This window comes from Corvus hawaiiensis, chromosome 6 (genome assembly GCF_020740725.1).
Source record: "Corvus hawaiiensis isolate bCorHaw1 chromosome 6, bCorHaw1.pri.cur, whole genome shotgun sequence".
NCBI classification, from domain to species: Eukaryota; Metazoa; Chordata; class Aves; order Passeriformes; family Corvidae; genus Corvus; species Corvus hawaiiensis.
Window position 1 is genome coordinate 53,026,372 of NC_063218.1, and position 27,007 is coordinate 53,053,378.

The 27,007-nt window shown below is 44.2% G+C and overlaps 4 protein-coding genes across 9 annotated transcripts in view; 1 reads left to right on the plus strand and 3 right to left on the minus strand.

The window, feature by feature from the left end:
- Positions 1-4,489, minus strand: part of DENND2B (DENN domain containing 2B) — a 155,246-nt gene extending 150,757 nt beyond the window's left edge. For 2 of the 4 annotated variants that reach the window (XM_048308377.1, XM_048308376.1), the window contains exon 1: positions 4,232-4,489. The gene's annotated coding sequence lies outside the window, so the exon portion shown is untranslated. Of the gene's footprint in view, positions 1-3,508; positions 3,885-4,231 lie in introns of those variants that run through there. The other 2 variants (XM_048308379.1, XM_048308380.1) reach the window with 2 other exon arrangements.
- Positions 4,490-7,376: 2,887 nt separating this feature from the next.
- On the plus strand, positions 7,377-12,245 carry AKIP1 (A-kinase interacting protein 1). Of its 2 annotated transcripts, XM_048306008.1 has the most exons (4): positions 7,377-7,615; positions 10,593-10,703; positions 11,014-11,064; positions 11,792-12,245. In XM_048306008.1, the coding sequence occupies exons 1-4, from the start codon at positions 7,589-7,591 to the stop codon at positions 11,933-11,935; spliced, it is 333 nt and encodes a 110-aa protein (XP_048161965.1). In that variant the 5' UTR covers positions 7,377-7,588; the 3' UTR covers positions 11,936-12,245. The 2 variants fall into 2 exon arrangements, with proteins under 2 accessions (XP_048161965.1, XP_048161966.1); XM_048306009.1 differs by lacking the exon at positions 11,014-11,064.
- Positions 8,339-22,022, minus strand: C6H11orf16 (chromosome 6 C11orf16 homolog). The gene is made up of 8 exons (XM_048306004.1): positions 20,617-22,022; positions 19,226-19,430; positions 18,289-18,439; positions 17,195-17,423; positions 15,778-16,440; positions 15,170-15,358; positions 13,311-13,507; positions 8,339-9,434 (listed from the first exon to the last, which is right to left on the minus strand). Exons 2-8 carry the CDS (start codon positions 19,390-19,392, stop codon positions 9,429-9,431), a joined length of 1,602 nt encoding a protein of 533 aa, XP_048161961.1. The 5' UTR covers positions 19,393-19,430; positions 20,617-22,022; the 3' UTR covers positions 8,339-9,428.
- Positions 22,023-22,111: 89 nt separating this feature from the next.
- Positions 22,112-26,998, minus strand: ASCL3 (achaete-scute family bHLH transcription factor 3). 2 transcript variants are annotated; one of them, XM_048306006.1, is made up of 2 exons: positions 25,024-26,998; positions 22,112-22,993 (listed from the first exon to the last, which is right to left on the minus strand). In XM_048306006.1, exon 2 carries the CDS (start codon positions 22,986-22,988, stop codon positions 22,449-22,451), a length of 540 nt encoding a protein of 179 aa, XP_048161963.1. In that variant the 5' UTR covers positions 22,989-22,993; positions 25,024-26,998; the 3' UTR covers positions 22,112-22,448. The 2 variants fall into 2 exon arrangements, with proteins under 2 accessions (XP_048161963.1, XP_048161964.1); XM_048306007.1 differs by having other exon boundaries at positions 23,465-26,998.
- Between the last annotated feature and the right edge of the window lie 9 nt (positions 26,999-27,007).

The following is a 27,007-nucleotide window of genomic DNA, read 5'->3' on the forward strand; positions in this document are numbered from 1 at the left end:
TCATTTCCCTTAACAGCTTTAACTATCTGAGGATACACTCCAGATGGAGAACAAGTTACATTACTCTAAACATGTTCACCATGGATTAAGCTAAGGCAGTCCAGACTCAAAGCTCCAGACCTCAGCTGACGAGTAGGAACTCTTATTGTAACTCACTGCAACACAGTCACCTCCATCCTAGAATAGTCTCCAGCTCTCTGCAGCTAAACTATCCTAACTGCAAACTCCGATTATCAGCAACAGCCCAAAATAGGAAGGCATCCACACAAGAGGGTGGTTTGGCCACAAAGTGTTAATGTAGTAGCTAATCCCCATCCCTACAGTTTGTAGTAGTGTTGACTTCAGAAATTCAACTGCTAAGAGAGAATACATCTTTCAGGCTCGGTCCCCAGTGAATAAAAAGTTTCTAACAAAATCCGACAGCTGTTCAAAGCCTACATTAATGAGAAGAGGATTTAAATCTAAAACTCCATAAGCAAGTATCCCCATTGCTCAGATCAGTCCTTAAACTTCTGCACAATGAAACGTCAAGGACCAGGAAAACAGTAGCTACAGAGAGAGGGGAATCTCCACCATGGCCCCTCTCTACCAGGGCAGAGCTCTAGAGCAGCATAGGAGACCAGGATTTACAGAATCTGCACAGGACCTCATAAGTGGGCAGGACTTCTCCTCCATGACATTTAACTTGACACAGCTCACCAGCATGAGACATTTCTACATAAAAAAATAAAGCAACAAACAGGAAAAGATTTTGCAATCGAATAAGGGGTGAAAATGATGAGTACTAATTCTCAGCTGATGTATGTACACCCAAAAAGCATATCCAAAACTCTTCCCAAAAGGAGGAATTTCAGGTCTTGTAGGGTGTGACTCTCCAAGGTTTGGCAAAGCCACTTACAACCTCACCAAAGTTCAATTTGACTAAGAATGTTTACAAGCACAAAAACTACGCCAAATTGAGAATGTAAATATTTGGATTCAGTTCCCAAACTTGTCTCTATCTGCACTGCCAACTAAATCGCAACTGCAGACCAAAAAATCTGAAAAGCAACAGTTGCACACACTTTACAGCACACAGACAAGACTAACACACATGGCACTCAGCAACAGGAAAAGAAAAAAAAAAGGAAAATCCCAAATTCTTAATCTAAACTTATTCTAAACAAGACATGAATGAAGTTTGGACCAAAAATCAACTCCGCTATCATTTGGTACATTTTGAAAGTCTGATCAGCCCAGATGCTGGTCCTCTGCCCTGCAGGAGCCTGGGTTATATTAAACATAGCTAGATTACTCAAGACCTCATAGACGATATGATGTTTGTAGCACACAGTGGCAACTTTGACCTAAACCACATTCTTTTAAGCCATCCAAAGCAAGGACTTCCATTTCTCAGGCAGATGAACTGAGGAAAGACTTCTCTGGATTCACAGTAATTTATCTGGCAACCTCAGTCCCATATTCAGAACTGATTTAGGATCTCAAATCACCTGGAGTTCTCAACACACATGCTCTTTTCTTTTCTAGTTTTACCCCTGTTCTTCTAGGTATAGACAAGGATGGCAACCATGGATCCATTCAAGAGACATTTGAACTCCCACAAACACAGATCCCAAGGGATACACCATATTCTCAGCTGCCAGTTCCCAGCCACGCTCCCAAAGTGTTAAATGCCTTTCAGTCCTACATCTCCATTGCAGATAGTCACTAGAGGAAATCAGAAAGGCAAAGGTGTCATTAAGACCAGGATTTTTGTTGTTGTTGTCATTGTATGATAAGAATTTGGGCCTCCTCACTCCCACTACTGTAAACTAACAAAAAAAATCCATCCTGTCCCTCTTCAGTTAAGTGGGGAAACACGAATCTTTTGCTTTACTCAGCTGTGGGAAACTTGGGTTTGCTTTCCAGTTAAAAGCAAGCTCTTCAGCATACTTCACAGTGACCTCTTCACAAGGGGCTTGTATCATTTCTTTAAATGCCCCTACACTAAAAATAGTCCTGCTTCCTAAACATGAGTGTTTAGCAGTTCCAGGCATTCTGAGATCCTGCATACCACTTCAATTTTTTTTTTAACTGGCAACATTTATTTAACCAGCAATTAGAAAAAGGAGGCCCAGCCACCCCAGTGATTCTTCCCAGAGGGTCTTAGATGTTTATGAAACACAATGAAAACAATAAAGTGGATAAAATCATGCTATTCCATCAAGTCCTTGGCAAGAATTCCCAACCAAGAATAAATTGGCATGGTATGTTACAGTCAACAGATTACACAATGGTTTACAGGGTCACCAATAATAAGGGGTCACACACTCCTTAAAGAGCTACAATGTATCTTAAGTCACTTGCTAAAGGGAAAGAGCAATGCTTGATCCTGAGCTTCTTGGAGCACATTCTGGCAGCCACAGCACAATCATGCTGCAGGGGTAGGAGAGGACAGAAGGCACCTCTCCCCCTCCCCTGAGCCAGGGAGGGCAGTGACTATGCTGCACAAGCTGGCTGGGGGAGTTTAGCACCCTGAAGGAAGCAGCAGAAAGCCAAGCCAGGCAGGTCTCTCTTATTTCTGCTCACAAGAGGAAAATACATGCTACATACTTTTAGGAGCAGGACAGACTCCATGCCCCAGTGAGGCCCAGCACCACCATCCCTACCAGCTCTGCCCAAAAGCCTCTTTCCTCACTCCATACTCTCTGAGGATACTGGTTCCACCCCAGAAGCAAATATCAGTTCCACGTCTGTCTCGTTAACATGGAGAGACTGTAGCTAACTTTAAAAGGTGCTTTACTATAACTCGTGCTAACTTGATGAAGTCATCACCATTGCTTTAAATGTGTTGCAGTTTTACTTTAAATAACTAAACTTAAAGCAAGAGGGAAATGAATGATCAAACTCATAAATCTTACTCTTACATGTCAACTTGGTAACATATCTCCACTAGTTCACCTGCATAACCTGATCACCCCAATGAAACTTAAATTTTGGTGCTCCTAAAATGTAAATTATTTCCTCAAATGTCACCTTAAATGCATGATACTCTTACCTTTGCCCTGTTAACTTACCCTTCCACTATATGGAATATTTTAATCCACCGACTATAAATTAATCATGTATAAACAAAACATTCTTAAGTCTTAAAGGCAAATCAACCTCCTTTCAACCCATCCTATCATCAAAAACCAGTCTACAACTAACAGTTTCATCCTTCGTCTTCCACAGGTTTTGAGCAGTCTAGATATTTTTATTGGATTATTTAATATATGTCTGAAGTTAAAGTCTAACTAGCCAGCATAGAAATGAAAGAAAACCTATTCCCCAAGTCAGTGCAGGGTGTAGAAAACACTACTACTGGCATACTCCATACAGTAATACTATGCACCCAGCTTCATTCAACTTAACTACTAAATTCAGAGTACATTGGACTGATAAAACTGGAGTAAACACAAGAAAGCTCTCTCGTATGTAACTGCTACTCTTTGATTGCAGTGACCTTAGTAATGCAAACGTTTGGTACCAAGCCAAGAGCAGGACATCTGATTTTCCCACCAAGTGAACTGCTGCAGAACTCCCTTAGCTCTTCAGCCAAATCTGTCCTGGGATCGCGAAGTCTTCCGCCGGAGTCCAGGTGGCTCCTCTACTCTTCTCAACACGCACGCAAACACCGCAGCCGGCTGGACCGACGATGCGAGCGGGCATTGGAAAGGAAGAGAAGTGCCGCAGCTCCCCGTCTCCCCCAGCTGAGAGCCCCACGCTCGGCGCGCTGGCTCCCCAGTCGGGTTGGAGTTACCCCGTTCCGGCCGAAGTGGTCCCGCGGGCTCTGTCCCTCTGCGGTGCCTCTGCCCTCGCCACCCACGTAAAAAGCAGCGTCCCGCGAGGCACGGCGGCGGCACCAGCGCGGGAGCTCCGAGTCCCCGCTCCGCCCGTGCGCAAGGATCCTCCGCCCATCTGCGCTCCCCCGGGTCAGGGCAGGGTTCCCGCAACGATCGCGGGGCCAGCCCGCACCGGCACGGCCTCCGGCGGCTCCGCTGCCACGGGGCTCCGCGGTCCGGGGACCCGCAGCGCCCGGCGAGCCCCCGCCGCCGCCGCGCATCCCCGGCCCGCCCCGCTCGCGGGAGGCTCTCGCCGCGCAGGGATGGCCACTCGGAGCACGACCGATAATTTCTCCCCCCAGTCCCGCTCCCCTGCCCTGGTCCCCAGAGGCGACCACCGCCCGGCAGCGCGGCTCCCCGGCCCTTACCGAGGTGCGCAGGGATGCGCTCCCTCCGCCGGCCGCCTGCAGCCCCCGTCCCGCAGCCCGGGCGATTGTAGGTTTTTTGGAGAAGCTGAGAAGAGGGAAAGAAAGGGGGGAGGGAAGGGGGTGGGAAGGGACTGAGATCGAGGGAGAGAGAAGTATGCAAAGGCAGGAAGTGGAGACGGCCACGGCCAGTGCGGGAGATTAATGGGAACCAGTCACCCGGCAGCCAACAAAGAAACCTGCTCCCCCAGCGCAGCGCAGTCCGCCCCGGGCTGCAGCCCCGGGCTGCCGAGCCACCGCTCCGGCCGGCAGCGCTCGGCCCCGGCCCCGGTCCCGCGGACGGGTGGGCGCCGCCCCCCCCAGCCCCAAACCCAAGTCCCGGACAGGCGGGAGGGAGGGGAGCAGCCAGGCAGGGCCGGCCGGTCGGCGGGGAGATATGATGGGCACAGGAGGAGGAGGAGGGGAGGACTGAGCTCCCCAGCTGACAGCCTTCCTCCTCGCTCTACCCCGGAGGGGCGATACCGCTTGGTTTTTATTTAAAACACGACGAGCCCTGGGCTCCTCTGGGCGCGGAGCCGCTTGCGGGGCAGAGCGGAAGGAAGGAGGAGTGCGGGAAGCGCGCTTCCTGCGCCAGGCGCGGGGCAGATGGCTCCCACTAGGGAGCTACGAACCAGGGAGCTCCCGGGCCTTTCCCGAGCTCCATGGGGTAGCTCCCACTAAAACAGCACCTGTGGAGAACGAGGGAGGCAGCGGCGTGCCTCTGAACTTCATGCCGGGTAGCTTGGTTCAGATCCAGCCTCCTGGAAGCGCCTCCTGGCAGCAATGCGGAATGCTCTGAGGTGTCCCGCTCGCTGGCACGGCCCAGCCAGGGCCCCCCAGGGCATCGTGCGTACCAGAGGTGAAGAAAGTCCCTGCATGGCATATTTTCCGCGCAGGCCACCAACAGCACCGTGTGGGCCACCTCCCTGGCACACGTGTCCACGACTTCTGATGGTTTGGCAGATGAGAAACCCACCCAAAACATTTGATTTAAATAATACAGAAGAGGCAGTATGCTAACTGTTAGCAGGACCATGAATATAGCAATACAAAGACTGCTCCTAGATCTTGAAGTATTATGTAGGCATTTATAAAACAAGTCACTTCACAATAGATTAACCAAATTATACTAGGTACAGAAGAAAAATAAAGAGCAACATGTGTGTTCTGCAGCTTGAAATACAAATTCCAGCACTTCACATTTCTGGGAATTTTAAGCACTTGCTGACTTTCTTTCCTGTGACTGAAATGGAAGCAAAATGGTATTCAGCATTAGGTAAATGCTCATGATCTTTCCTACAACAGGGATACTTCTCTGAACCCAGAATCAAGTGCTCAGGATAAACTATTCTTGGCTTTTGCCACCTCATCTGAAAAATGAAATACATTGTCTTCAGATATTCTGATCCATCATCCCACGCAACAAGGAATCTGGTGGAAATGCCCAGCATTTCACAAACCTCCATTATATTTCAAAAGAATGAATGTACAGGAAATAAGGGTAACTCTCATCTGGATTCTGATGTGAATGTGTGTTTCAAAGCAAAAGCTATTTCAGCTGTCAGCCTTCTTGGGACAGATGTATTTACTCAGCTGCAAAAGGAGTACTGTGTCACCAAACATCAAAAAATGGTGGGAGTTTAAATTTCAACACAACAGGAATAATTTACCTCCTGAACAACAAGCTACTGCTACAAGTACCTGGCAAGAATAAAAAATGAACACAGTTTTCTCTCCTTGTTATGAAAACGACATAGGAGGGCCTTTCCAAGTATATTTCACAAGAGCAGCAACATAGCAAACCCACTCACCTCTCCAGGAGACCATTGCTAACAAGGCATGATGCAAAGATGTTCAACTTCCAATTAAGCAGGAAGCAGTCTGCTCTGGCTGTTTCTCCACCACATCAAACACACTAACGTTGCTTTTATCAAATATTATTTTTCTCCCCCATTTATGTTGCTTTCAGTTCCCCAGACCTCAAGCACTCCAGCAGCTTGCCTAAATTTTCTTTTGAGTACAGGAGACCAAACTTAAAGTTAAGCTGGATTTGAACACTGAATGGGGGCTTTCAATGTTTTAATGAACAAGCAGCCTGTGAAGGGTATGTTTATTACAGGGGCTGGCTGGTGCTCTGGTTAAGCAACTGGAAGATGACAACAAAATGTAAACTAGGAGAGGATTATTTTTCTTGTTTGCCAAAGAGATTACAACTAACAAAGCTCTCAACAAAAATGAAGGACTTGCAGGATCAGGGCCTCCATGTTAACCTTGGCCATATTGCACGTAAAGAAAGATTCTGTGCTTATTTTGCCTTTCCTAGCGTCACCTCAGTGCACACGAGGTTAGCGAAGGCTCGAAGTGGCTCTACTGACACATAGCCACAGCCACTTCGCAAGCCGCTCTGGTAACTCCGAGCGGTGACTGCAGCCTGGCACTGCCCTCCTGGGACAGACCCGGCTACCAGGGAGCGAGCCGCCGTGTTTGGCACATCCTGCTCGCAGTGGGCCCAGGCTCTGCGCGGGTTCCCTCCCCGAGCCGGGCGAACGGGCTTTCCTTTGCGGACTGGGTGCCGCGAGTGTGCAGCTCTGCCCTCTGACCCACATGCCCGTCACTCGGCCAGCCATCGCCACCTACTGTCACTGTTATCTCGTACCGCGAAAGTTTAGAAGAAAAACCACGCGGGGAGCACCGCTTTCCGCCAGAGACCACGGGGCACGGCGGGGCCGGGCACCTCCAGCTTCTCTTGGCTCTTGCCCGTTGTCGCACGGCGGGGACAGCCGGGGGGCAGCACCCGGGCACCTCACTGACCCTTTCAAGGAAAGCCAGCCTCTTCTGCATTACCCAGGGCAGGGCGCGGGCGTAAGGGAAAAACAAAGACGGGCCCCAGCCCTCCGTGGGGCCGCATCCCGGCAGGGGCTGCCCCGGTGCCCCGGGGCGGGGTGAGGGCGGGGGCGGGAAGGGCGGAGCGCCCCCAAGCGGGGGCGGGGCGGCGCATGCGCAGTGCGGCGGCGGGACGGCGATGGCGTGCGGGGGGCGCTCGGCGGGGCCGGCGCGCGACGTGCTGGAGCGCTCGCGGCGGCGCGCGGCGGGAGCGGCCCCGGTCAGTGCCGCGCACACGGCCACGGGCACGCGGAGATGCGGATCGGGATGGGGATGGATAGAGCCAGATACATCTCCACACGGGCCGCGGGCCCTCCCGCGCACGCCGCCGCCACCCTCTAAGCGACGAGCAGCACGCTGAGTGACCAGGAATGTCTCTCGTTGCAGGACGAAGACCGGGAACGCCTCAGTGCAGCGTTCGCTTCGCTTGTGAAGGTGATGAGGGGAGTCTCAAAGGAATGCGAGGTGAGGGGTCACCCCCAGACCCGTCCAAAGGGGAATGTTCACGATGTGCCTTGCCAGAGGCCTCTTGGCGCTATTTTTACTGCAAAAGTTAGACTTCGGGTTTGCTCATTGTATGGCAAAGGTTCAGCCAGTGAGACGGTGATGCCGGGCGAGATGGAGAAATTTGGGGCATTCAGCATCATGTGGCAGGGTACATTTCACCGGTGTTGTCCTGACCAGCTGAGCTGGTACCACCTTGGCTGATAAACACCACGATCAGCATTTTCTATAGACAGTACCGGTAACCCGGTACAGATTTTAGCAGAAGGTTTCTCCATTTCTTGGTGGAAAGGCAGTATAGTTAGAGAGACAGAAATGTCAGTGACATCACAAATTACATTGTGTCACAAGATACGGAATGTTTCCAGTGCTCCGAAGTATCTCTGCTGGGCAATGGCCTTATGACATAGTAACCCTTTGTTGTCATGAGGGGAACAGGAGCCACTCATGCTCGCTGATAGCCTCTTCTGGCTGGTGGAAATAAGGGAGAGTTTGAATCTCGAGTGAAGAGATGCTTTGTGTCCTTTGTGTTTGTTTTGAATTTAGAGTTACCCTCTCCCCCCCCAGTATTGCTGTTGTGATTTAACCCCAGCCAGCAACTAAGTGCCATACAGCTCACTCCCTCCTTGCCCACCTCCCCTGGTGGGATGGGGAGGAGAATCTGGAGAAAATAAAACTCGTGGGTTGAGATAAGAACAGTTTAATAACTGAAACAAAGCAAAATATGATAACACTAATGATAACAACAGTAATAATTGTAATGAAAGGGGGAGAGAGAAATAAAACCCCAGAAGAACAAGTGATGCACAATACAGTTGCTCACCACTCACTGACCAGTGCCCAGCCAGTCCCTGAAGGGAAGTCAGCCCCTGGGACAACTCTCCCGGTTTATATACATGATATTCTATGGTATGGAATTTCCTTCTGGATAGTTTGGGTCAGCTGTCACAGCCCTGCTCCTTCCCAACTTTTTGTGCACCCCCCCACTGGCAGAGCATGAGAAAAGTCCTTGACTGAGCACTACTCAACAACAACCAAAACATCAGTTTGTTATCGACACTGTGTACTAAATCCAAAACACAGCACTGTGCCAACCACTAGGAGGAAAACTAGCTCTATCCCAGACAAAACCAGGTCAAACTAGATTTGGGGTGTTGCTACTGGATTAGGAGTGTGGGCTCAGTTCTTTGTTCGTGATGAGTAGAAATTGAGAGGCACGGATGCACAGCTCCACTGTTCTCATGCTGGCTCTGGCTGGCAGGTGTCACTGCTCTGCTGGGTGGACAGACTGGGAGCTGCCTCTCACAGCCCTGCAGCCCAGCTACTGCACTGAAGGCTCTGAGAATTCCATAGCAGTTTGTGCCCTTTGGGGTCTGTTATGATACACAGCAGGGAGCTCACTGCCTGCAGGGCTAATACAGAGCCTTAGTCTGCAATTAAATTAGAGAAAAGAGTGCTTAAACACACCAAGTGATTAGCTCTTAAGCAACTCCTTTATCATTTTAAAGCACTACATACACAGCAACCAGTTAATCCTAAAACATCTGGGGCAGAACAGAGTTTTAGACAAGGTGAAACAAAGTGTAGAGAGAGACTCAAACTTATCAGGGACTTGGCAGTGCTAAGTTTACAGTTGGACTCCATGATCCTAAGGGTGTTTTCCAAACTAAATTATTCTGTGTGTCTATCTTGTGCCCTGTTAAGAGTATTAGAGTTGGAACAAGCAGTGGTTGACTTCCACATTTATGCACCAGCCAAGACAGTACTGCTTCAGTCATTTCTGTAGAGAAAAAGAGTCATAAAAGGGGAGAATTGTCAGACCCGTAAGTTCACGGATAAAGTTTACAAAGTGCAAATAAAAATCTACAGCTGAACATAACCATTTAGGCACTTGAATCCAAACAATTAAAATTGTCGTTTAAGATGAGATGTTTGGGGTTACTAAGGGACCCAAATTTACCCAGTTCTCACCAAAAGTTGGATTTCATTTTTTTGCCTTGTGCCACCATGTAAAAGAGATGCTCTGTGAAGCATTATGCACCAGGTGAGAGCATTTGATGTATTTTGTAGCTCTGCAGAAACTGCAATACAAGCAACCAGATCTGTTGATTTGTGCATAAGCTCAAGGAATAAAGCACAGCAGTAGATTTGGAAATAATAATTGCTCTTTGCCTTATTTTTGTTACATTTAGTATTGACAGTCAGGGACAAGAAAAACATAAGTGAAATAAGAGGTATTTGGGCACTTTTTGGTCCCTATGATCAAAAAGGCAACCTTGGGAGGAGCTCTGTGGTGACAACAGATGGCAGCAGAACTGTACTCAAGAGTTTCATTTGCAGTGGGGAAGATGCCAGTAAGTCTGCAGTAGAGCCAGAAGAGGGCTGCTGTGGGCTTAAATACGCTTCTCAAAACTGCTATGCAAATGGTTCCAGCCTTGAGGACACTTCAGCTTCTTTACTGACTCATTTTTCAGTATTAACATGTTCTGCTTTTAGAGCACTGCTGCAGCATATGCCCTGCAGAACCAGTCTTCACTGACTGGGTTGCAGAGCACCTGGCTTGCATGTATGTCCTCTTAAGGACCCATAAATTATGCCTTCTTCCTTGAGGGCTTTTCTTGACCAGCCTGATCAGGCAGGTATTTACAGAGTATTCCTTCTGACATTTTCATGAATTCAGTTCTGAGGTGTCCAAGTCCCTGCCCTACATATTGTGTCAGGAAATAGGCATCTAAAATCAGGTCTGTCTGATACAGTCTTGTACCAGAAGGCAGGTGTCCTTTGAAGATACAGGCATTGTTTTCACCCTCACAGAGAACAAACCAGCCAATTAATACACACCATCAGTATCTGTGTAGTTCCCTTTTCAATTGCAAATCTGCAGTAGCTGCAAGTATGCTTTGATGCCTCCCACATCATATTTTCTGTTGATATCCAGAAGTACTATGGTTCTACATCAGTCCACAAGTGCAAAGAACATGAAATCAAACACTTCTGCAAATATCATGGCAAGAAAGTAGAAAGAAAGATGGATTCCACAGGAGAAGAGGTAAGTAGGTACTTTTGGTTTTGGTGAAAGGTTATTCCTTCCCTTGCTGTGGGGTAATTGTTATCCACCTGATCTCTGTGACACTCACACTCACGTATGTAGGTTGACCTTATAGACTTAGAAATGCCTGGACTGATCCAAGCTTTGTGGTGGGTTGGGGGAAGGCAGAGTAACTTCTTGTGGCACCAGTCAGTGTCCTATCGGTCCTTTCTTGGAGGGGAAAATTTCACACACCTAAAGCATCCACACACTTGGGCTGGATTTGCCTTGTGTGCTGAATCATCAGAAAATAGTATCTTTTTCTTTCCAGAGGACTGAAGGTTCCAGAGCACCCAGCCACGCTCACACTTGCCAACAATGTGTAAGTGTATAGACTACTTTGGGTTTAAGTGGAGGTATTTGATAGCATTTCTTTTATCATTTTGCATCAATGTGACAATCAAAAAAATTGTGACAGATGTGGAGACCTTGATGGCACAGAATATTAACCAGTGGTGCATTCACAATCATAATATATGTATAGGCAGTCAAATGGGCATACAGAGACTTGCACAATTAGTTAGAAACTAGATTGTGGCATTCTTGCACTTGGCCCTCCCACAGGCTTTCTGAAGACTCCTGTTCCTCAAGGAGAAGAAAACTGTTTTTATTTTTCAAAGCCTAACATCTCAGCAAATCAATTTCAGGAACTTCTAAGCCACAAAAGATAAGAAACATGGAATCTGTACCACAGTATAAATTAGTGGGAGCACCCTTGGTATAGGGAATGCTTCCCAGGTTTATGTTCAAAACTGCCTAGGCTGGTAACTTCCAGTTTTGTGAGACATAGATTACAGCACAGTGATTACTTCCACTGATTGAAACATTAGCTGAAATACTTTGAGTATGGCACTTGCTAATTTTTGTACTGACAGAAACATTTTACAGTTTTGTTTACACTGCCTTCTATATATTTAGAAAAATCTTAGTACATTTGTATAACAGCTGAAATGTATTTTTTTACCTAAACACAAATTTTTTTTTTTTTTAAAATCTAAGATGACTAACTAGTAATGTAGCTTTTCTTTTTTTTTTTTTTTCCCTCAAAGCCCAGAAGACCTTCCAAAGACTTCTACATTGAAGTTTCTCCTGGCATCTATTCTGTCACAGCAATGTCAGAGGACATGGTGGAACAAACCCACATAGTAGATGTCATTGCAGGACAAAGTATTGATTTAACTTTTGTTCTGTGATATTTGTTGTTTCCTGGCAGTAGCAGGAATAAAATATGAGGTTCTTTTTAATGCATGTAATGAACTATAAATATCTTTTTCTTGTTAGCACTTTAATAGTAGCTTCCTCTTTGGGACTCCATTTTCATGGCCTGTATATTTGTTTTCTACTTAATGCAATTATATGTAGCCCACTTTGTACACTGATTTTTATAAATGTTTGTACATTGTGTGCCTTTTAAATCCAGTTATGTCACTGTGTAATTCCAGATTCTTCTGCTCTAAACAATTAAAGATACAATCAGTGGAATAAAATACATGATCAAGCCTCTGTGATGACAGGTTCTTTTGTGTTATCCTCAGACAGAACCCCCATGTCGCCGTGTTGACCAGTGAGAGCATGATCCATGTGGTATGAATATGGATGTGCATTAGCTTCTGTAGGCTGGGACTGATTTTAGAGCAGCTGGCTCACAAGCCACTCTCCTATCTGTACTTCTACTATTCTGGGAAAGAAATAAAATGCAAATGAAATTCACTGCCTAGAACCTCAACTCAGAAACGTGCTAAATATGTGTCAGGTGTTCAGTATAGGCACATGAACTATTGATTCCAGTCCTGTCTCTTTGCAGGCTTTGCAGACCAAGCTAAACCCCTTTTCTGTGGGCTGTGGAGGTGCCCTGAGTTATCCTATTTACTGCTGAGCAACTGCACACTGCAGCTTATGACCAAGTTCATATGCTTTAAACATGAGCAGTCCTACTAAGAAAACTCCCTGGATGCTTAACTTTCCCAAAGGACCAGATTCCACATCTAGAATTAGTGATATGATCTATATAGATCTGTCATCTTTTTGTAGCTGATAGTATTAAGGTTTCAGATCATTTTCATCGGAATATAAAAATCAGTGGCTTGAATGCTAATCATTTTGTTGTTTGTATCTACAGTAGCAGGTCCTTTAGCCTCTGGCAAGTTTTGCTTCTGCTTTAATCCTGAAAAAAAATACTTTCAGCTGTCGGCTTGTATTGTTTCTCCATTCCCTCTGGCTTTCTACAAACAGAAACTGCTTTGCTGAATTTCTATGGCTCACTCCAGAGAACCGTGGACAAATTGGAGGTTTATTGGACTCTTGATGTGCATCTGTTCAGGCTTTTAGTGCTCATGCTAGTTCATCTGATCTCTCCAGAATTGTAAAGTCAAGTCCAAATAGTTAGGAATTTAATGTAGCACCTTGGAATAAAGAATGAGGATGGTCAAGTTTGATGTGAGTGAAAATAGAGTTCCTCACTTATTAAAATTATATAGTCATCCATAAAGATATTGTACTGAGACAGTACCTAAATCAGAACTTGATTTGCTTAATATATGTAGCACTGATATAGTAGAAGCAGTTTACCTGAAATTTCGGCCCCTGAACCTGATCAGTTGTACATGGACTGAATCCTGGTTGATCATTTCTCTCTCTGCTTTGTTGCAAGTGAGCTCTGACAAGGTCTATAACATCAGGTTTGTCATCTCCAGCACAAGTCACTTTACATTTATCATCTGATGCTGCTTTATATCTTTGTTTTTCTGATGCTGCAAAGCCTTCCTGGACGACAGAAAACAAATCCCTCAGAAGTCTGGTCTAAAAAAAGCATCAGTGTCTTTGTTAACTGCTGCTTTCCTGGCTGTACCTCTGCCTCACAGAGCTTTAATAATGCTCTATTTTCTGTGCTAGGACAAACTCTACTGCTGAAACACACAATTGGACAGTAAGAACAAAGGCTTTTCAGAAGCTGTTAGGCTTTGATTAAAAACTTTTCTACTTTGGAAGTCAGGAGGATTTTGTTGACTGCAGTGAGAGGACATCAGCCCCCCAGAGAGCACCTCTGGGAAGCCTGTCTTCTAACTCCACTTGTTTGCTGCAAGCCACTTCTGATGCAGCCTGTATCATATGATAAAACTGCTTCAGCTATCTCAGAGTAGCAATGCATCTTCTGGGTTTAAAATCACCAAGGGCTATTTTACAGGAACAAAATTATGTCATTATACCCTGCATTACCACATTGCATCCACTACTGTGATTCATGCTGCTGCTTTGGGGCTGGAACAAAACAATTCTGTTTTCTTATTAGTTTTACTAAACGGCAACTCATGTCGCTTCAGTGCACAGCCTTGACACTGCTAACATAGAGCTTGCCTGCCTGGAGCTCCATACTGGCCTGAAAATTCCTAGGAAATCAATTACAAAGGTGTGCAGTTATGTAACTATGATTATTTAAACAATAAAGTCGACTAGAAATAGAAAGTAGGAACCATGCAGTTGATAAGTTGGTAGGCATCTGCCTAAAGTGAATGCATATAATTGTGAGAATACAAGATGTATTCCAGTATATTCTCTGTTCACCAAGACATGTTATTCATGGATTCATCTCTAAACATGCAAGTTTAGAACATTTGAAGTTTTACTTTGCAGTCAGCTCACAGTAGCAAGAGGATGAAGGTACAGAAGAAGTAATATTTGATTTCATGTCTAAAATTTATTAACTGTACCCCTGATGCTCTTGTGCCGAGCACTGTTTCTGGTGATCCTGACATTCTCTTTCATCTTCCCCTTCTTCCTGTAATTTTTTTTCTTCCTCATTTCTGTGCTTGCTTTTTTTAGCATTCATGTTCTGATTATTTTTTCTTCCTAGATTTTCTAAAGCACAAGGGAAACCAGGCCTAAAGAACAGGGTAGTGATGTTGTTCCTAGTTGTGACACAGTTTGCTTACTCTGTATCCCCCAGCTTCAGGGTAGGGATCTGCTGTTTAAACTTGTGGCTTCTAGTGGGGGAGTAAGAGAAAAAACTCAGCAAAGACTGTTTACTAAAGAATCTGCTTTTACCTCTGAGAGACAGAGATTGTGACTATCACAGTTTGATTGGCAGAGCTCAGCACCTTTCCATGGGTTCAACATTGGGTAGATGTCAATGGGCATTTGGCAGCTTTCTGAATTGAAATCTCCATTACTGAATGCTCACATGGCTACTGACAATTGTTTCCATTTTACCAAGTAGCTTCAGCCCTTCCTAAGGGCTTGGGATTTTTGCTTTGATTTCATTACTGGAGAACTTTCCTACCTATCACAAAACTGGTGGATGGCCTTAGGAAGCAGTTAAGTTACAAACAATGTGGTTTTCTGGCCAGGTTCCAGACCATTAACAAGAATATTTTTTCTATTCAAACAAACCTCCTGCTTACATAACTACAATATTAATACAAATTACCTTACCCTCGATGATGGCTTGAAATCTTGGTCTCTTAGGATTTTTTTCACTGTGAGTTGCCCTCTGGGAGTTTGTTCAATGGTTTCAAATATTGCACACTGATTAGCTGGGGCCACACTGGATATGTCCCCAGTGGAGATGGCTTTGGATTCCAGCTGGCCCTTTGTACATGTGCTGCTACAACTTCCAGGTCCTAGGAAGGAGTAAAATTGAATCTAAGAGTGAAACCAGAACTGAAATGGAGAAACATTCATTTCAGAAGAGAGAAAAATGCACTTTAAGCCTGAAAGGAATTCTTTCTGATTATTCTGCATGGACGAGCTATGCAGATTAATGAAGATGTTAGCATCATAAAAGGCATAGGGAAATGACAGGAAACAGAGAGGAATATCTGTACTTCCAAATGAAATTAATTGTTCTGGTAGTTTTCCATGGGACGAGTTGCCGAAGGAAGAGCCAGATGAGGCAGCAGAAACATTGGGGAGGGAGAGGAATTGTATCAGAGTCTGATATGCAAATTTACAGTACTAATACCAATAACCTGCAGGCAGAGTGACTGCCCTGCCCAGACCACCTCTGACAGCTGCTTCCTGTGGGGTTTTTAAAAGGTACCTGAATTACTGGAATGGGACTTGTGGTGGCTTCTTTTCCAGTATTTCCCCTCAGGTCTTGCAGAATCCTTTAGCCTGGGCTTTTCGAGACAGCTGGAGCCTGTGTTAACAGCACTGTCCCCCACAGTACTCTTCATGGGGGATGGCTTCAGGTCCCACTCTGAGCCAGAAGAGGGGGAAGATGTTGCCACAGCTGCAGCTTCTCCTTGCTTTGTGCGTTTCAGTTCTAGAAGACCTGGAGAGAGCTCACTGCTGGACTCTGCCTCTTCAGATTTTTCTGGAAAGACCAGAGACCTGGAGGGAAGAGGCCACCAGGCACCAGCACAGGGATGGCAGCAGCAGATGCACCTTACACAGGCTGATAAACAGATACCACCATCACAGTGGTGGTGGAAATCTGGCCAGCAGGGAGAGCAGAGCAAGCAGTGCTTGGCAAGGCTACGTACAGCACAAACAGGAATCAGGGCTGGCTTAGGACTGCAGGGAAAAACACAAGAGTTGGTGTCCTGACTTGGTCTGAGCTTCACCCTGCTGGTGAAGGGCATGTGGATCATCTCCACAATCCTCTCCCACAGGCTAGGAGGGATCCACAGAGCCACACCACAGGGGAGTTTCACTTTCTTGTCATTCCAGAAATGGACCATAATTTCTTCATCTTCTGAGGCTGTGAAGAGAAAAAGTAAGCAGCCTTAAGCAGCTGGCCTGCCTGGGCAGTGCATACAGACAGATCAGCCTTTGCAGCTTTATGTACTTTCTCTACTCCTGTCAAAGGGCAGGATCAACTCTTGCCCCTCTCTAACCCCTCACCACAATGTCACAGAGGAGGAGTGGGCAGCATCATTAAAACAACAGGCCTGGCAGTATCTTTCCTCCCAATTTGTCATCAGATGAACAAGAAAACGATGACAGAGTAATTTTTGTTGTTGCTGCCAAAGTTAGCAGTACTGCTCTGAGAATAGTATTTTGGTAAGTCAGTGGAGCTTGACTGTCAGACATGGGAAAAATGAATGAGCTGTTGAAATCTCCTACGTCTGGGTGATAAAATCACCCCCAGATGTACCATTTGGTACAAATGTGAGCACTTAAGCTCAGATGAATGCTTCCTGATAGTTGTCTCACTTGTATCTGTCATGAAAAGGCCACAGTCCTGCACATGGCAGACACAGCCTTGTCCCAGCTACACCCACGGACACAGATGATGACATTTTTATGGGCCACAACTTCCTTAGGGTCAGACTGGTGAGGTTACACACAGATATCCATCAGCAGTCCCATCAGCTCCTGCAAGCTTGGAACACTAAGCTGTAGTCTGTGCACTGCTATTTCTCTGGCAGCAGCACTGTGACTAGAGTTTATCCTGACAGCCTCACTTGTGTTCCAGAGGAACAAGAGGAGGAAGATGGCACCACTTTTCTCACCTCGTAAAGGATCCCTTGTCTCAATGCCTGTGAGGACGGTTCCTGGGCCGTACCTGGCCCTATCTGGCTCCCAGGGTGCCAGCACTCTGTCTCCAGGGAGTAAGGAGTGCTTCATCCCATTCACATATTCCAGGATGTCATCCTTAGCTGTTTTTTGCACACACACTGGATGCCTTCCATGTGACACAAGTGGTTTGGCAAACTCTACCAGAAACATGTCTCTTTCACTCTGTTACCAGGAACAAAATAACAATTCCACTGAAAAACAGTCCATAATGTGCCAGGTAATGCAACTTTCACTAGGAGACCATCCTGTGCTTATATGACTAGGCCAAAACAAGCCTGAACAGCAGCTAAAGTGTGTGGTGTTAGTTCAGCATTGAGACAGACAGAAAATGCTCCGTGAGGCTCACCAGAAAGCAGGATGAGTGAAGCATATGTTCAGATTCACTCCCACTAGGACCTGTATTTTCTTTCCCAAGAGAAAAAGCTATAGGCAAGTGTATTCACAAACCCTGCTGTGTTTGCCAAGGAACAAGGGACACTGGAGACATTCAGACCTGTTGTTCAGTCATGTCCAAGTCCTTCCCCATTACATACAACACTAGCTCTGCTTCTTGGGGGGATTGTTGGGAATTTTTATCTGTCAAGAGGCTTTCTATCAACAATGAGACGAGGTACTTCCCTGTTCTTGAGAAAGAATAGGCTCTTTTTTGTGTTAAGTTTGAAGTGCTAACAAACCAATGAATTAAAGCTTTCACTAACCTTTCTGGAAAGACCCAGAGCCATTGGTCTGTGGCTGACTCAAGCTGGACATGTGTACATAAAACACAAACCCTTTTTCCTGTGCTGTTGATGGGTCTGTGTCTACACAAAACAGCAGCCCCTACGCTGCTGGCAGCAGCACTCGGGCTGGCTGAGCCTGGCTCAGTGCCCAGTGCCAGCACAAGCACAGGGCTGCTCAGGCACCTGCTGGCCTGGTGATCTCTAATCTCATCAGCTGAACCAAAAACTGCTACACTGAACCAGGTAGTGTGTGAGGACTGCTCCCTGTTACACATCCTCTCAGCTACCACACAGCAACCATCACTCACCTCCATCTCCTCTTTTACTGTACCACGGTAATAAAATCCATCTTGTTCCCCTCTCACCAGCACAGGCACGTTGCTGTCTAGGCCCCCTGATCCCCCCAGTCTCTTCCATGCTGGGCCTGGGGAGGGGAGGCAGTGGCTAATCCATTGGCACCTCGAAGAAAAGAAAATGGGTCAGCCCTGAAAGAAATAGATTCTGTAGGTCTTGAAGAAAATAATCTTGTAAGATTTAAGAAATGGAACACTCCACCTCATTTTGTAGCACTCCCACAGGCCAAATCGTGTGGGAAGAAACAGAAAACTTGCTTGTGCTGGGATAATTCCTTGATTTTGCGAAAAACACGTCAGTGCCTGCTTTTACTCAGATTCCTTTGCTTTTGGGGTTTACAGGAAGTGAGCCAGGGACATGCTGGAATCCTAGGCCAGCATTACCTGCACCAGCCCCCTTGCTGTTTACACGGCAAGACAATGCAACCCTTCAGATCAGGGGAAAGGATCCATCTCCAGTAGGTGCACTCCAGAGTGCTGGAGCTGATGGTTTACACTGGAGCATTCCGGGAACAGCAAAACAGAGAAGTAAACAACAAAGCTGTGGTTGATAACAGGTTCTAGTTCAAAACTGGGGAAAAAAAAAAAAATCACAAAGCATTTAGAAACATTTCATGGAAGACAGCTGTTAATGCAAGATGTGTTTATTTATCCCAATAATATTAAAGGAATGTTTCTTTGAGAAGAGGCTTACTCAGGCTTTGCTCTTCATAATCTCCAAGGTAGCAAATGACTTTAGTTAATACATCTAAAAAACTGCCAGTGCAGGGATGGGAAAGCTCAAATGATGTTTAAGCTGCTAATTTATTAGTCTGACACACCAGCCTGGTTTATCCTAATAGATACCATGGAAAAAAACAAATCATAGACTTAAACAGGAACTTGATTTTACCTCTGGGGGGTGAGGGGCTCAGCAATCCAGGCAGGGTACACGACAAAAGAGCTCCTGCAGCAGGGATTAACTGTAGATATGGCACTGGAACATGAGAACTTGTCCGGAGCTGGCCTCACACTGCAATACCTCTGAGCCCTGGGCAGGGACCCTTCCAAATGAGCCATTCTTGGAAAAGCTGCTACCTGCAGGACTCGGTTGTGACCTGTTGGATGAAAAGAGACAATGTGCTGACATTTCTAACAAGCAAGTGCTGTCCAGTGTACCTCAAGAACCCAGTAATTTTGATTAATTGCTTATTTTTGTTTAAAAACACTGAATTCAAAATATTCAGACTGGCATTTGGCCAGATGAACCCACATCACTGACTTCAGTTATCTTCACTCACCCAAATCCTAACCTGGAAAAAGGGCAGAAACACCCAAGGAAACTACAAATACTGTGCAAATCCCCAGGAAAATAATAACTTTTACCTCCCTCCAACATTTGTTTCCCTCTGTAACACCCAGCTCCCTTTTCCAATACCTACACTCTTCCTTTAAAGCTTTCCTGTATGCAGACCCAGCCAAACCCTTCCCTGTTTTACAAGCTGAGACAGAAATTACAGCTGAAGTTGACAAGCTGAGTAAACATGACAGGTTTTGAACTTGATGTTAGATTACATTTTCCTGTTATTTATAGTGATGTATTAAGAGGAAATATTTTGATCTTTCAGGTGTCCTGTCACGTTTTATTAACAGTAGGATTATGGCTTGCAACGAGAAAGAATGAGATGCTCAGATGTGATAACTATTCAGAGGCTGTCACAGTAAGATCAATGATGTGATGCTATCTCTGGTAATTTCAAAAGATGTAGTAGACTACCTTCCATTCATATTTTCTTTTAAAACATTGCTTAGACATACTTAGGATAAAGTTTGCATGGAAATTCAAGAACATATAAAATTTAAGTGCTTAATTTATTTTACAAAATGCAGTTTAAGCACTCATGTTTAGATGATATTTTGTCTCTTGTCTAAGAAATATGATCTACAAGTCCTTTTTATGGAGACTGCCAGATTTCTATGTTATTTCAGAAAACTAGCACAGCAAACCCAGCAAGAAGAGTGGATTAACTGCTGCAAAATCCATCTTTAAGTCAGCAAAACAGCACAATACATCCACTTATTTCATGACTGCACAAACTCCTGTTATAAACCAAAACAAGATGGAATCAGTAATACTTTGCAAAGAAAGGAAACTATCACTTCTGCATTAAAGCACATTTTAACACCATTCAGCTGAGAGTAGGGACCCCTGTTTCTACACAGAACAGTGCATTGACAAAGGCAATTGTGCTGTTTTTTCTGGATAACTCCGAGTACTTTGGCACAGCAGTATTTCAGACTTACCAGCTAGTGGTAACACTGCATCTGGTCCATTTGGATTTAGTCTGACTGCAGAAACCTCACCCTTTTGCCTGTTGGACACAGGAAGCCTTTTGCTGCCAGTGTTTCCCAGTTGCTATGGAGGTTGCCACAGTTGTTACTCCCAGGACTGGACATCCTGACCTTACTGGTTAAAACCCAGCAGAAAGTGACTGCAGAGAGGACCATTTGACTGCCACACATTTGCTCAATTTTCAACTCCCCATGGATGCACTGCACTGCAGGACTGCAGGGGCATGGAAGGCATTTTAGAGCTCAGTGTCCTCCAGGCTTCTGCCTATGATTGCAGGGTGAAAAACAGCATCAAAGTTACAGTTCACATTAAGGAAAATTTTAAAAAAAGCTTACCACCACAGGGTGTGACAAATAAATTGGTTTGAAATGTGCACAGAAAGGTTGAAGCTGAGACAAACCAAGGTCAAATCACTTTACAACTTTCTCCTTTCACAGTAAGGGGGAAGGATTCATGAATTCTACCCCTCTCTTACAAAGTGCCTATCAAAAATGTGATAATGCAGAAATCTATGTGTTAACCTCTGCTGTGATCCCTAATTTTCATTTCCTCCTTAGGAGAAAGACAAAGAGTCGACATTTGTGGGTTGATTTTTTTGTCTGGTTGGTTTTGTTTGTGGTTTTTTGCGGGGAGGAGGGGCTTGGAATACTTAATTGCCGTTTCTTAGGCATGTTTCAATGCACTGCTATAAAAACAATGTAACACGAGGGATGACTGCAGGTAGGGAGAAGGATACATCACTTAGGAAGTCTGTAAGCATTTTTTTGGTACATTCTACTGCACAGCCAGCCTGCATGCTCTCACACTGTCAGCAGAATATTCAGTATCAATGATTCCCTTACACAGAGTAAATGTTAAGGACACTTTACCAGTTACAAGCTAAACTCTCTTCATCACCTCCACACAGTTCTACTTTATAACACTTAACTGAAACCATCAGCAGTACAGAGGAACAGACTGGGAGGTTGGGAAGGACCCCTCCAGACCTCAATGACTATTAGTCAAAGTCCCAAAGAGTTTCTATTGCAGGATTATTTTTATGCCCATGGCCAAAACCTTGCCAGCCTTCTTTATACTGTGTATTGTTTAACCAGTCCTAGTAATTTTTAAGGGCACTGACATCTATAGAAGAATCCAATTTTCAATAGAAATTATGCAAAGTCAAAAGTTTTCAATGTGATTAAAATATTCAATAATAAGAAAATGATGGAACAGCACTTGCAAAAACTTCATGCTCTTCCTATGTTCAGTAACTCTGCTTCAGAGACCTCCTACCCTACTCTATTTTTCACCCTTTTAAACTAAACTATCCTTTCTTTTGGCATCCAACAACACTCCTTGGAACCTTTAAAAGGGTATTTTAAAATAAACACTGGCAATTAGACTGAATATTTTAAGGAAGTGCATGTGAGAGTAAACCAGCACTATTAGAGAAAATGAGAAGAATTTCAGTCCCATAAGTAGAAAGATTTTATTTTAAAGCATGCAGGTTGTGATGATACATAGTTACTTCACACATATAGGTGTTACATTTTTAGCTTGGTGACAAATTTAAAATGCATTCTGATTTTCATGAATTAACATAGGTCATTCGGCTGAGATTTTCCCAGCTGCCTTTCTCATATCTAAGTGTAGTTACTATCTGCAACATTAAAGCTCTTGTGTGGGCTGACACTGACGTGGGCCACGATCTGCTCCTAGGAAGTGCCAGGAACAAGCACGTCATTAACATAGTGGCTACTACATTCCCAGACAGGATGCCTTTGGCTTGCCTTGGAACGCTTTAGATCGTCTTCAAAAACTGCGCTTGTTTGTGAGTGGCTTTAGGTGCTTGGTTTGGCTCCATGACACCTTTTCCTGCCACCACAGATTCAGTGCACAGCACAGACTGGAGGTACCTAATGTACTTTATAGCAGCACGGAGGGTCTCCACTTTGCTGAGCCGCTTCTCCAAGTATTCCTTCGGCAGGTGGTGCCTCAGCCTGGCGTAGCCTTCATTGACACACTTAACACGCTGCCTTTCCCTCTCATTCCTCCTCCTGATGAAAGCTGACCCATAGGAGTACTCACTTCTGTGGAGACTGGAATGGGGCATTTGGTAGGGAAAGGGGCAGGGCTCACTGCAGAAGGTCTCCGTGATGAGATGCTCTGACATGAAAGGAAGGAATGACAAATCTTCAGACAAAGGGACCTGGTTTGGTGTTTCTGGGTACACGTGAAACGTGACCAGTGGGTCTGCACAGAAAGGCCTTGCCAGCTGGATGTGCTGAGCCTCAGCACAGATGAGGTTACAGTAGCTTTTGCCATCCATCAGGTTCTGCATTTAGCCTGGAAACACATAAATTACAGAATACTTTGAACAACTCACACTGAACAGTAGAAAAAACTCACCTGGACTCACCAACGCTAGGCCTTGCTGACACTTTCCAGAAGAGATTTTTTAATGCATTTGTGACATTTCAGAATGGTGTTGGAAGATTAGGTAGAAGAGACAACGTCCCACTTCAAAAGTGCAAGTCAGTCATACTGATTAAATTAATACACAATAGATATTAATAAAGCCACTGAAGTTTCCTGAAGGAAACAGCAAGCAGTCTCCTTTCACCTCAGCTTTAGAAACTAAGAGAATCTACCTATATGTATTCCACATAGGTCTGGCTTGCTCCAAATTCACCAAAACTTACATGTCTACAGACAACAAATAAAGCAGGCCAACATCTGAAGCATTCTCCCCACTCCCGTCCCCTCCCTGAAAAAACCTCAAACTACAATTCCAGTAAAAGACTCCCTTATTCATACCAAAGAGCCTCCAAAGACAAATTAGTTTTCTCTCTATTCACTTGATGCCTCATTCAATATATCATCCTAATAAGATGGAAAATTTGTGCAGAGAATGGATCTCAGTCTTAATTCCATGTCTGTCAGGTATTACATCCACTCATACAAAGATTTACAAGAAGTTTAGAGAATTTAGAAAGACGAGAGAATTTCTACTAAATCTGACAACATCTCCTTGGGTCCTCATGCTCCTTCTGTGCTCACCTGCAGATTAAACACAGACATGAAATACTAAAAACAATCCTACTGCTGGAGGGTTAAGAAATAAACAATTTATTAAAGGAAAAATGCATATCCTAGTAATACAAAGAAGGGATGGCACACAGTTGTTGGGGCCCTGCTAGAAACCTGTAAATCAGACTGGCCGACCCTCACACCCTCTTTTCAGAGCAGCATTACAGCAGGTGTAACTACTCAAATCACTCTGATATGTTTATTACAAAGATAATCTTGCAGTGGTTTATAAGAAGCTCCATTATAGTGCCTTCCCAATATTGTTATTCAAACAGCTAAAGATCAGCCTAAGTGCTGAGAATGTAATGACTGTTACTTAATAGCTACTTAAAATACATTTGAAATAACCAGTTAATTTTTAAAGAATCTCTGTGAGCCATCCTCACAGAATGCAAGCAATACTTGCTTACACAGAATGGATCCAAAAATGCTCTTACTCACCATCCACTTGTACATCCATACATTGCTGTCTAAAGCACTTAGGTTCTATTAAATCCCCTAAAATGGAAACCACACCTGAACATTAAACTAGGTTACTAGAAACTTCTGGATTCCATACTCACAGAAATCTGGCAGAGCTTCAAACGTTCCAATCACAGTTCCACAACATAAAAGGGATTCCCTTAATCCTTCACAAGGATAGGGGGATAATGTAATGTTTTCTAATGACTTCATACCTGCCATATTTATACTGAGAATTTTTACTTCATATGGACCTATTCCCACAACATATTCTATGAAAATGCCTCTGTATGCAGAGTTGTCTCTTTTTCTAACGCACACAGATTTCACAACAGAAATCCTGTGAGTGAAGAATTCATTTATAGCTGCTAGGCATGAGTGGGAGTCACATGCATCTTAAACAGGTACCTCTGTAGGTAGGCTAAAAGCATGAACACACATCCATTTCACATTAATATGCATGCAAAAAATTCAGAGGTGAATATACACTCTTCATAAAATAGTAGACAGCCAACTTTCCCTTTTCTACTTACACAGGTTGGGTTATTGCCTAAAAACTTTCTACCGCTAACAACTTAAAAACACTGAGGAAGCAAAGTCTGCTACATAGCAAAAAAAAAAAAAATTACAGCACATCACTCCAGAGCAAGAAACCAAAACCAGCACAACCCCTCAAGAAGAGATACTTGCAGTATTTGTTGCTTAGTACTGACATCTCTGCCGTGTAACAGTGTTACATAAAACAGTTACCTGCTGCCTCAACACCTGCACAAAGCGCAAAATGCAAGTGTTAGGAACATTTTCCTGTTAGACTAGAGACTCACCAATCTTCAGATGAAAGTAAAATCCAGGGAAACAAGATGTGCTCTCGTAAGGGTGATGAATACCTGAAAATGTCTGAATGATATTTAAAAAAAAAAAAAAGAAGTTATTATTCCATTTTTCTTACATCTTATTAAATAGGTTATAAATTAAACAGGATTCATTAAAAAGCTATGAAAACACTGTTAGTAAATGGCTGGTAGAAGTGATTTACAAGAACATTGATATTAAGTGAAGATCTGTGGCTAGATACAGCAACATGCAAGTCTCTTACCTGAATTATGTAGCTTGTTCCACTGAGTCAATGACTACTGCAATTTATAGTCAATTGACAACATGCAAAGTAGCTTAGTTAGATCTGCTCATTTCTGGTTGGGCTTTTCCACCCACACCACAGCTATGATGGCAACAAAACTTGGCATTAAGGGCTAGAAATTTTGAAACTGTAATTGAACACATCCAGATTACCTGAAAAAGTAATCAGGAATGTGGTTTGTTCACTTCCTGTTTGCATTCTTTTGCAGACTACTACAGTATAGTAATGAAAATACAAAGCAGTATTTTCATTTATTGGCATTTTGTACTCTAATGTCTAAATATAACAATCAGTTAAAATTTAGGTAAATATTCACTATCAAGGCATAAGCAAACTAATTTTCATAGCTTCATTTTAAACACGGAAGAATAGCATTTATTTAGAAATTTGTTATGGATTTCTCTCCACTAGAGGTCAGGACACATATTATTAGTCAGCATAATGCCTTTTAATTTAATTTTGGAAATTGGAAATTTGTAATTTTGGAAAATTCTTTCAGTGTTAACTGTAACATCATATACAAGGTGAATATATATAAGAAGAGAAGATTTGAGAACAGTGAGCAAACAGTAGCAAGACAAGTTTTGCTTAAAAAGAGAAACAGTATGGAATCTATAATGTAATGTGTACAGGTACATAGATGCTACATATATCAGTATACAGCTGTCCAATTGTACAGGTGCAAGGAAATAGGACACCTCTCTTCAAAATTCCCACATTTTACAGGATTGACACTTAAAACTATCTCACTGGTCAGCCCTTCTATCCATCAAAGTATCAGCACACAAAAAAACCCAAACTAGTTTAGCTTAAAACTTTCAGAAGACACTGTAAGATTAGAAATACCTGTACTACCAAAAGATGTACATACATTCAGTCCTGCTCCTTGTGACTGTCATTCATCAAGGAAAGAAAGCTTCACCTTGTGCTGCCCCTCTGTGGGCCATAGTACTGTACTCAGCCTCCTCCTTCCCACACCAGCTTCAGGCCTCACGGGAAAGGCAGCCAAGAGGTAGAACAACTCCCAGGACTGGTAGACAGGGAGATATTCAACAAACAAAGCATGTATTCCACAAACAGGTTGCATTATTTTTCTTTAGTGGACCCTAAGGACATCAGTGTCATAACCAGTAACCGAACACCACCAACTGAACAACTTCCCACTCATCAGGTCAATGTTGAACACAAAAACTGAACCCAAGCCTGAATTTATTTTTCTTAACCTTGTGCAATTTTTTTTTTTTTTATTTAAAGCAAGAATCCTGTGAATCTACCAAGTCATCACCTGATTTAAATCCCTCCAGATTAACTCAGTTCTGGAAGTCTACAGTACTGACATGAAAACAAAGCTCGGTACCTGCAGAAGAGCTCAGTCAGTACAGATGTTGGTATGGGGCAACTGTGTTTGCAGCCCTAACCTGGCAGAGCTATGAGCACAGGTACCATCTGTCCCCCAGGCACGGACTAAGCAAGCCAAAACTGCACCCAGAAACAGAGTATTCCTCCATGTACCACCTCCTTCCACAGCGGAACTGAGAACTGTAACACAATAATGTAACTGCATGTGCACAGCTACATCTGAGTCAGGGATTAAAAACTTCTTCCAATTAGCAATCTGATGAGCCTTTCTTTACCTAATCACTGAACAAGTGCGTTTCTACTCTGAAGCA

Coding starts and splice junctions, on each gene's coding strand:
- C6H11orf16 (XM_048306004.1), bottom strand. CDS start 19,392: ATGGCTCATTTGGAAGGGTCCCTGCCCAGGGCTCAGAGGTATTGCAGT. Junction 17,424..18,288: donor CAGTAAAAGAGGAGATGGAG/GTGAGTGATGGT, acceptor TCCTGGTAACAG/AGTGAAAGAGACATGTTTCT. Junction 13,508..15,169: donor TTTCAAGCCATCATCGAGGG/TAAGGTAATTTG, acceptor TTTCTGTCGTCC/AGGAAGGCTTTGCAGCATCA.
- ASCL3 (XM_048306006.1), bottom strand. CDS start 22,988: ATGCAGAACCTGATGGATGGCAAAAGCTACTGTAACCTCATCTGTGCT.
- AKIP1 (XM_048306008.1), top strand. CDS start 7,589: ATGAGGGGAGTCTCAAAGGAATGCGAG. Junction 10,704..11,013: donor TGGATTCCACAGGAGAAGAG/GTAAGTAGGTAC, acceptor TTTTCTTTCCAG/AGGACTGAAGGTTCCAGAGC. Junction 11,065..11,791: donor CTCACACTTGCCAACAATGT/GTAAGTGTATAG, acceptor TTTCCCTCAAAG/CCCAGAAGACCTTCCAAAGA.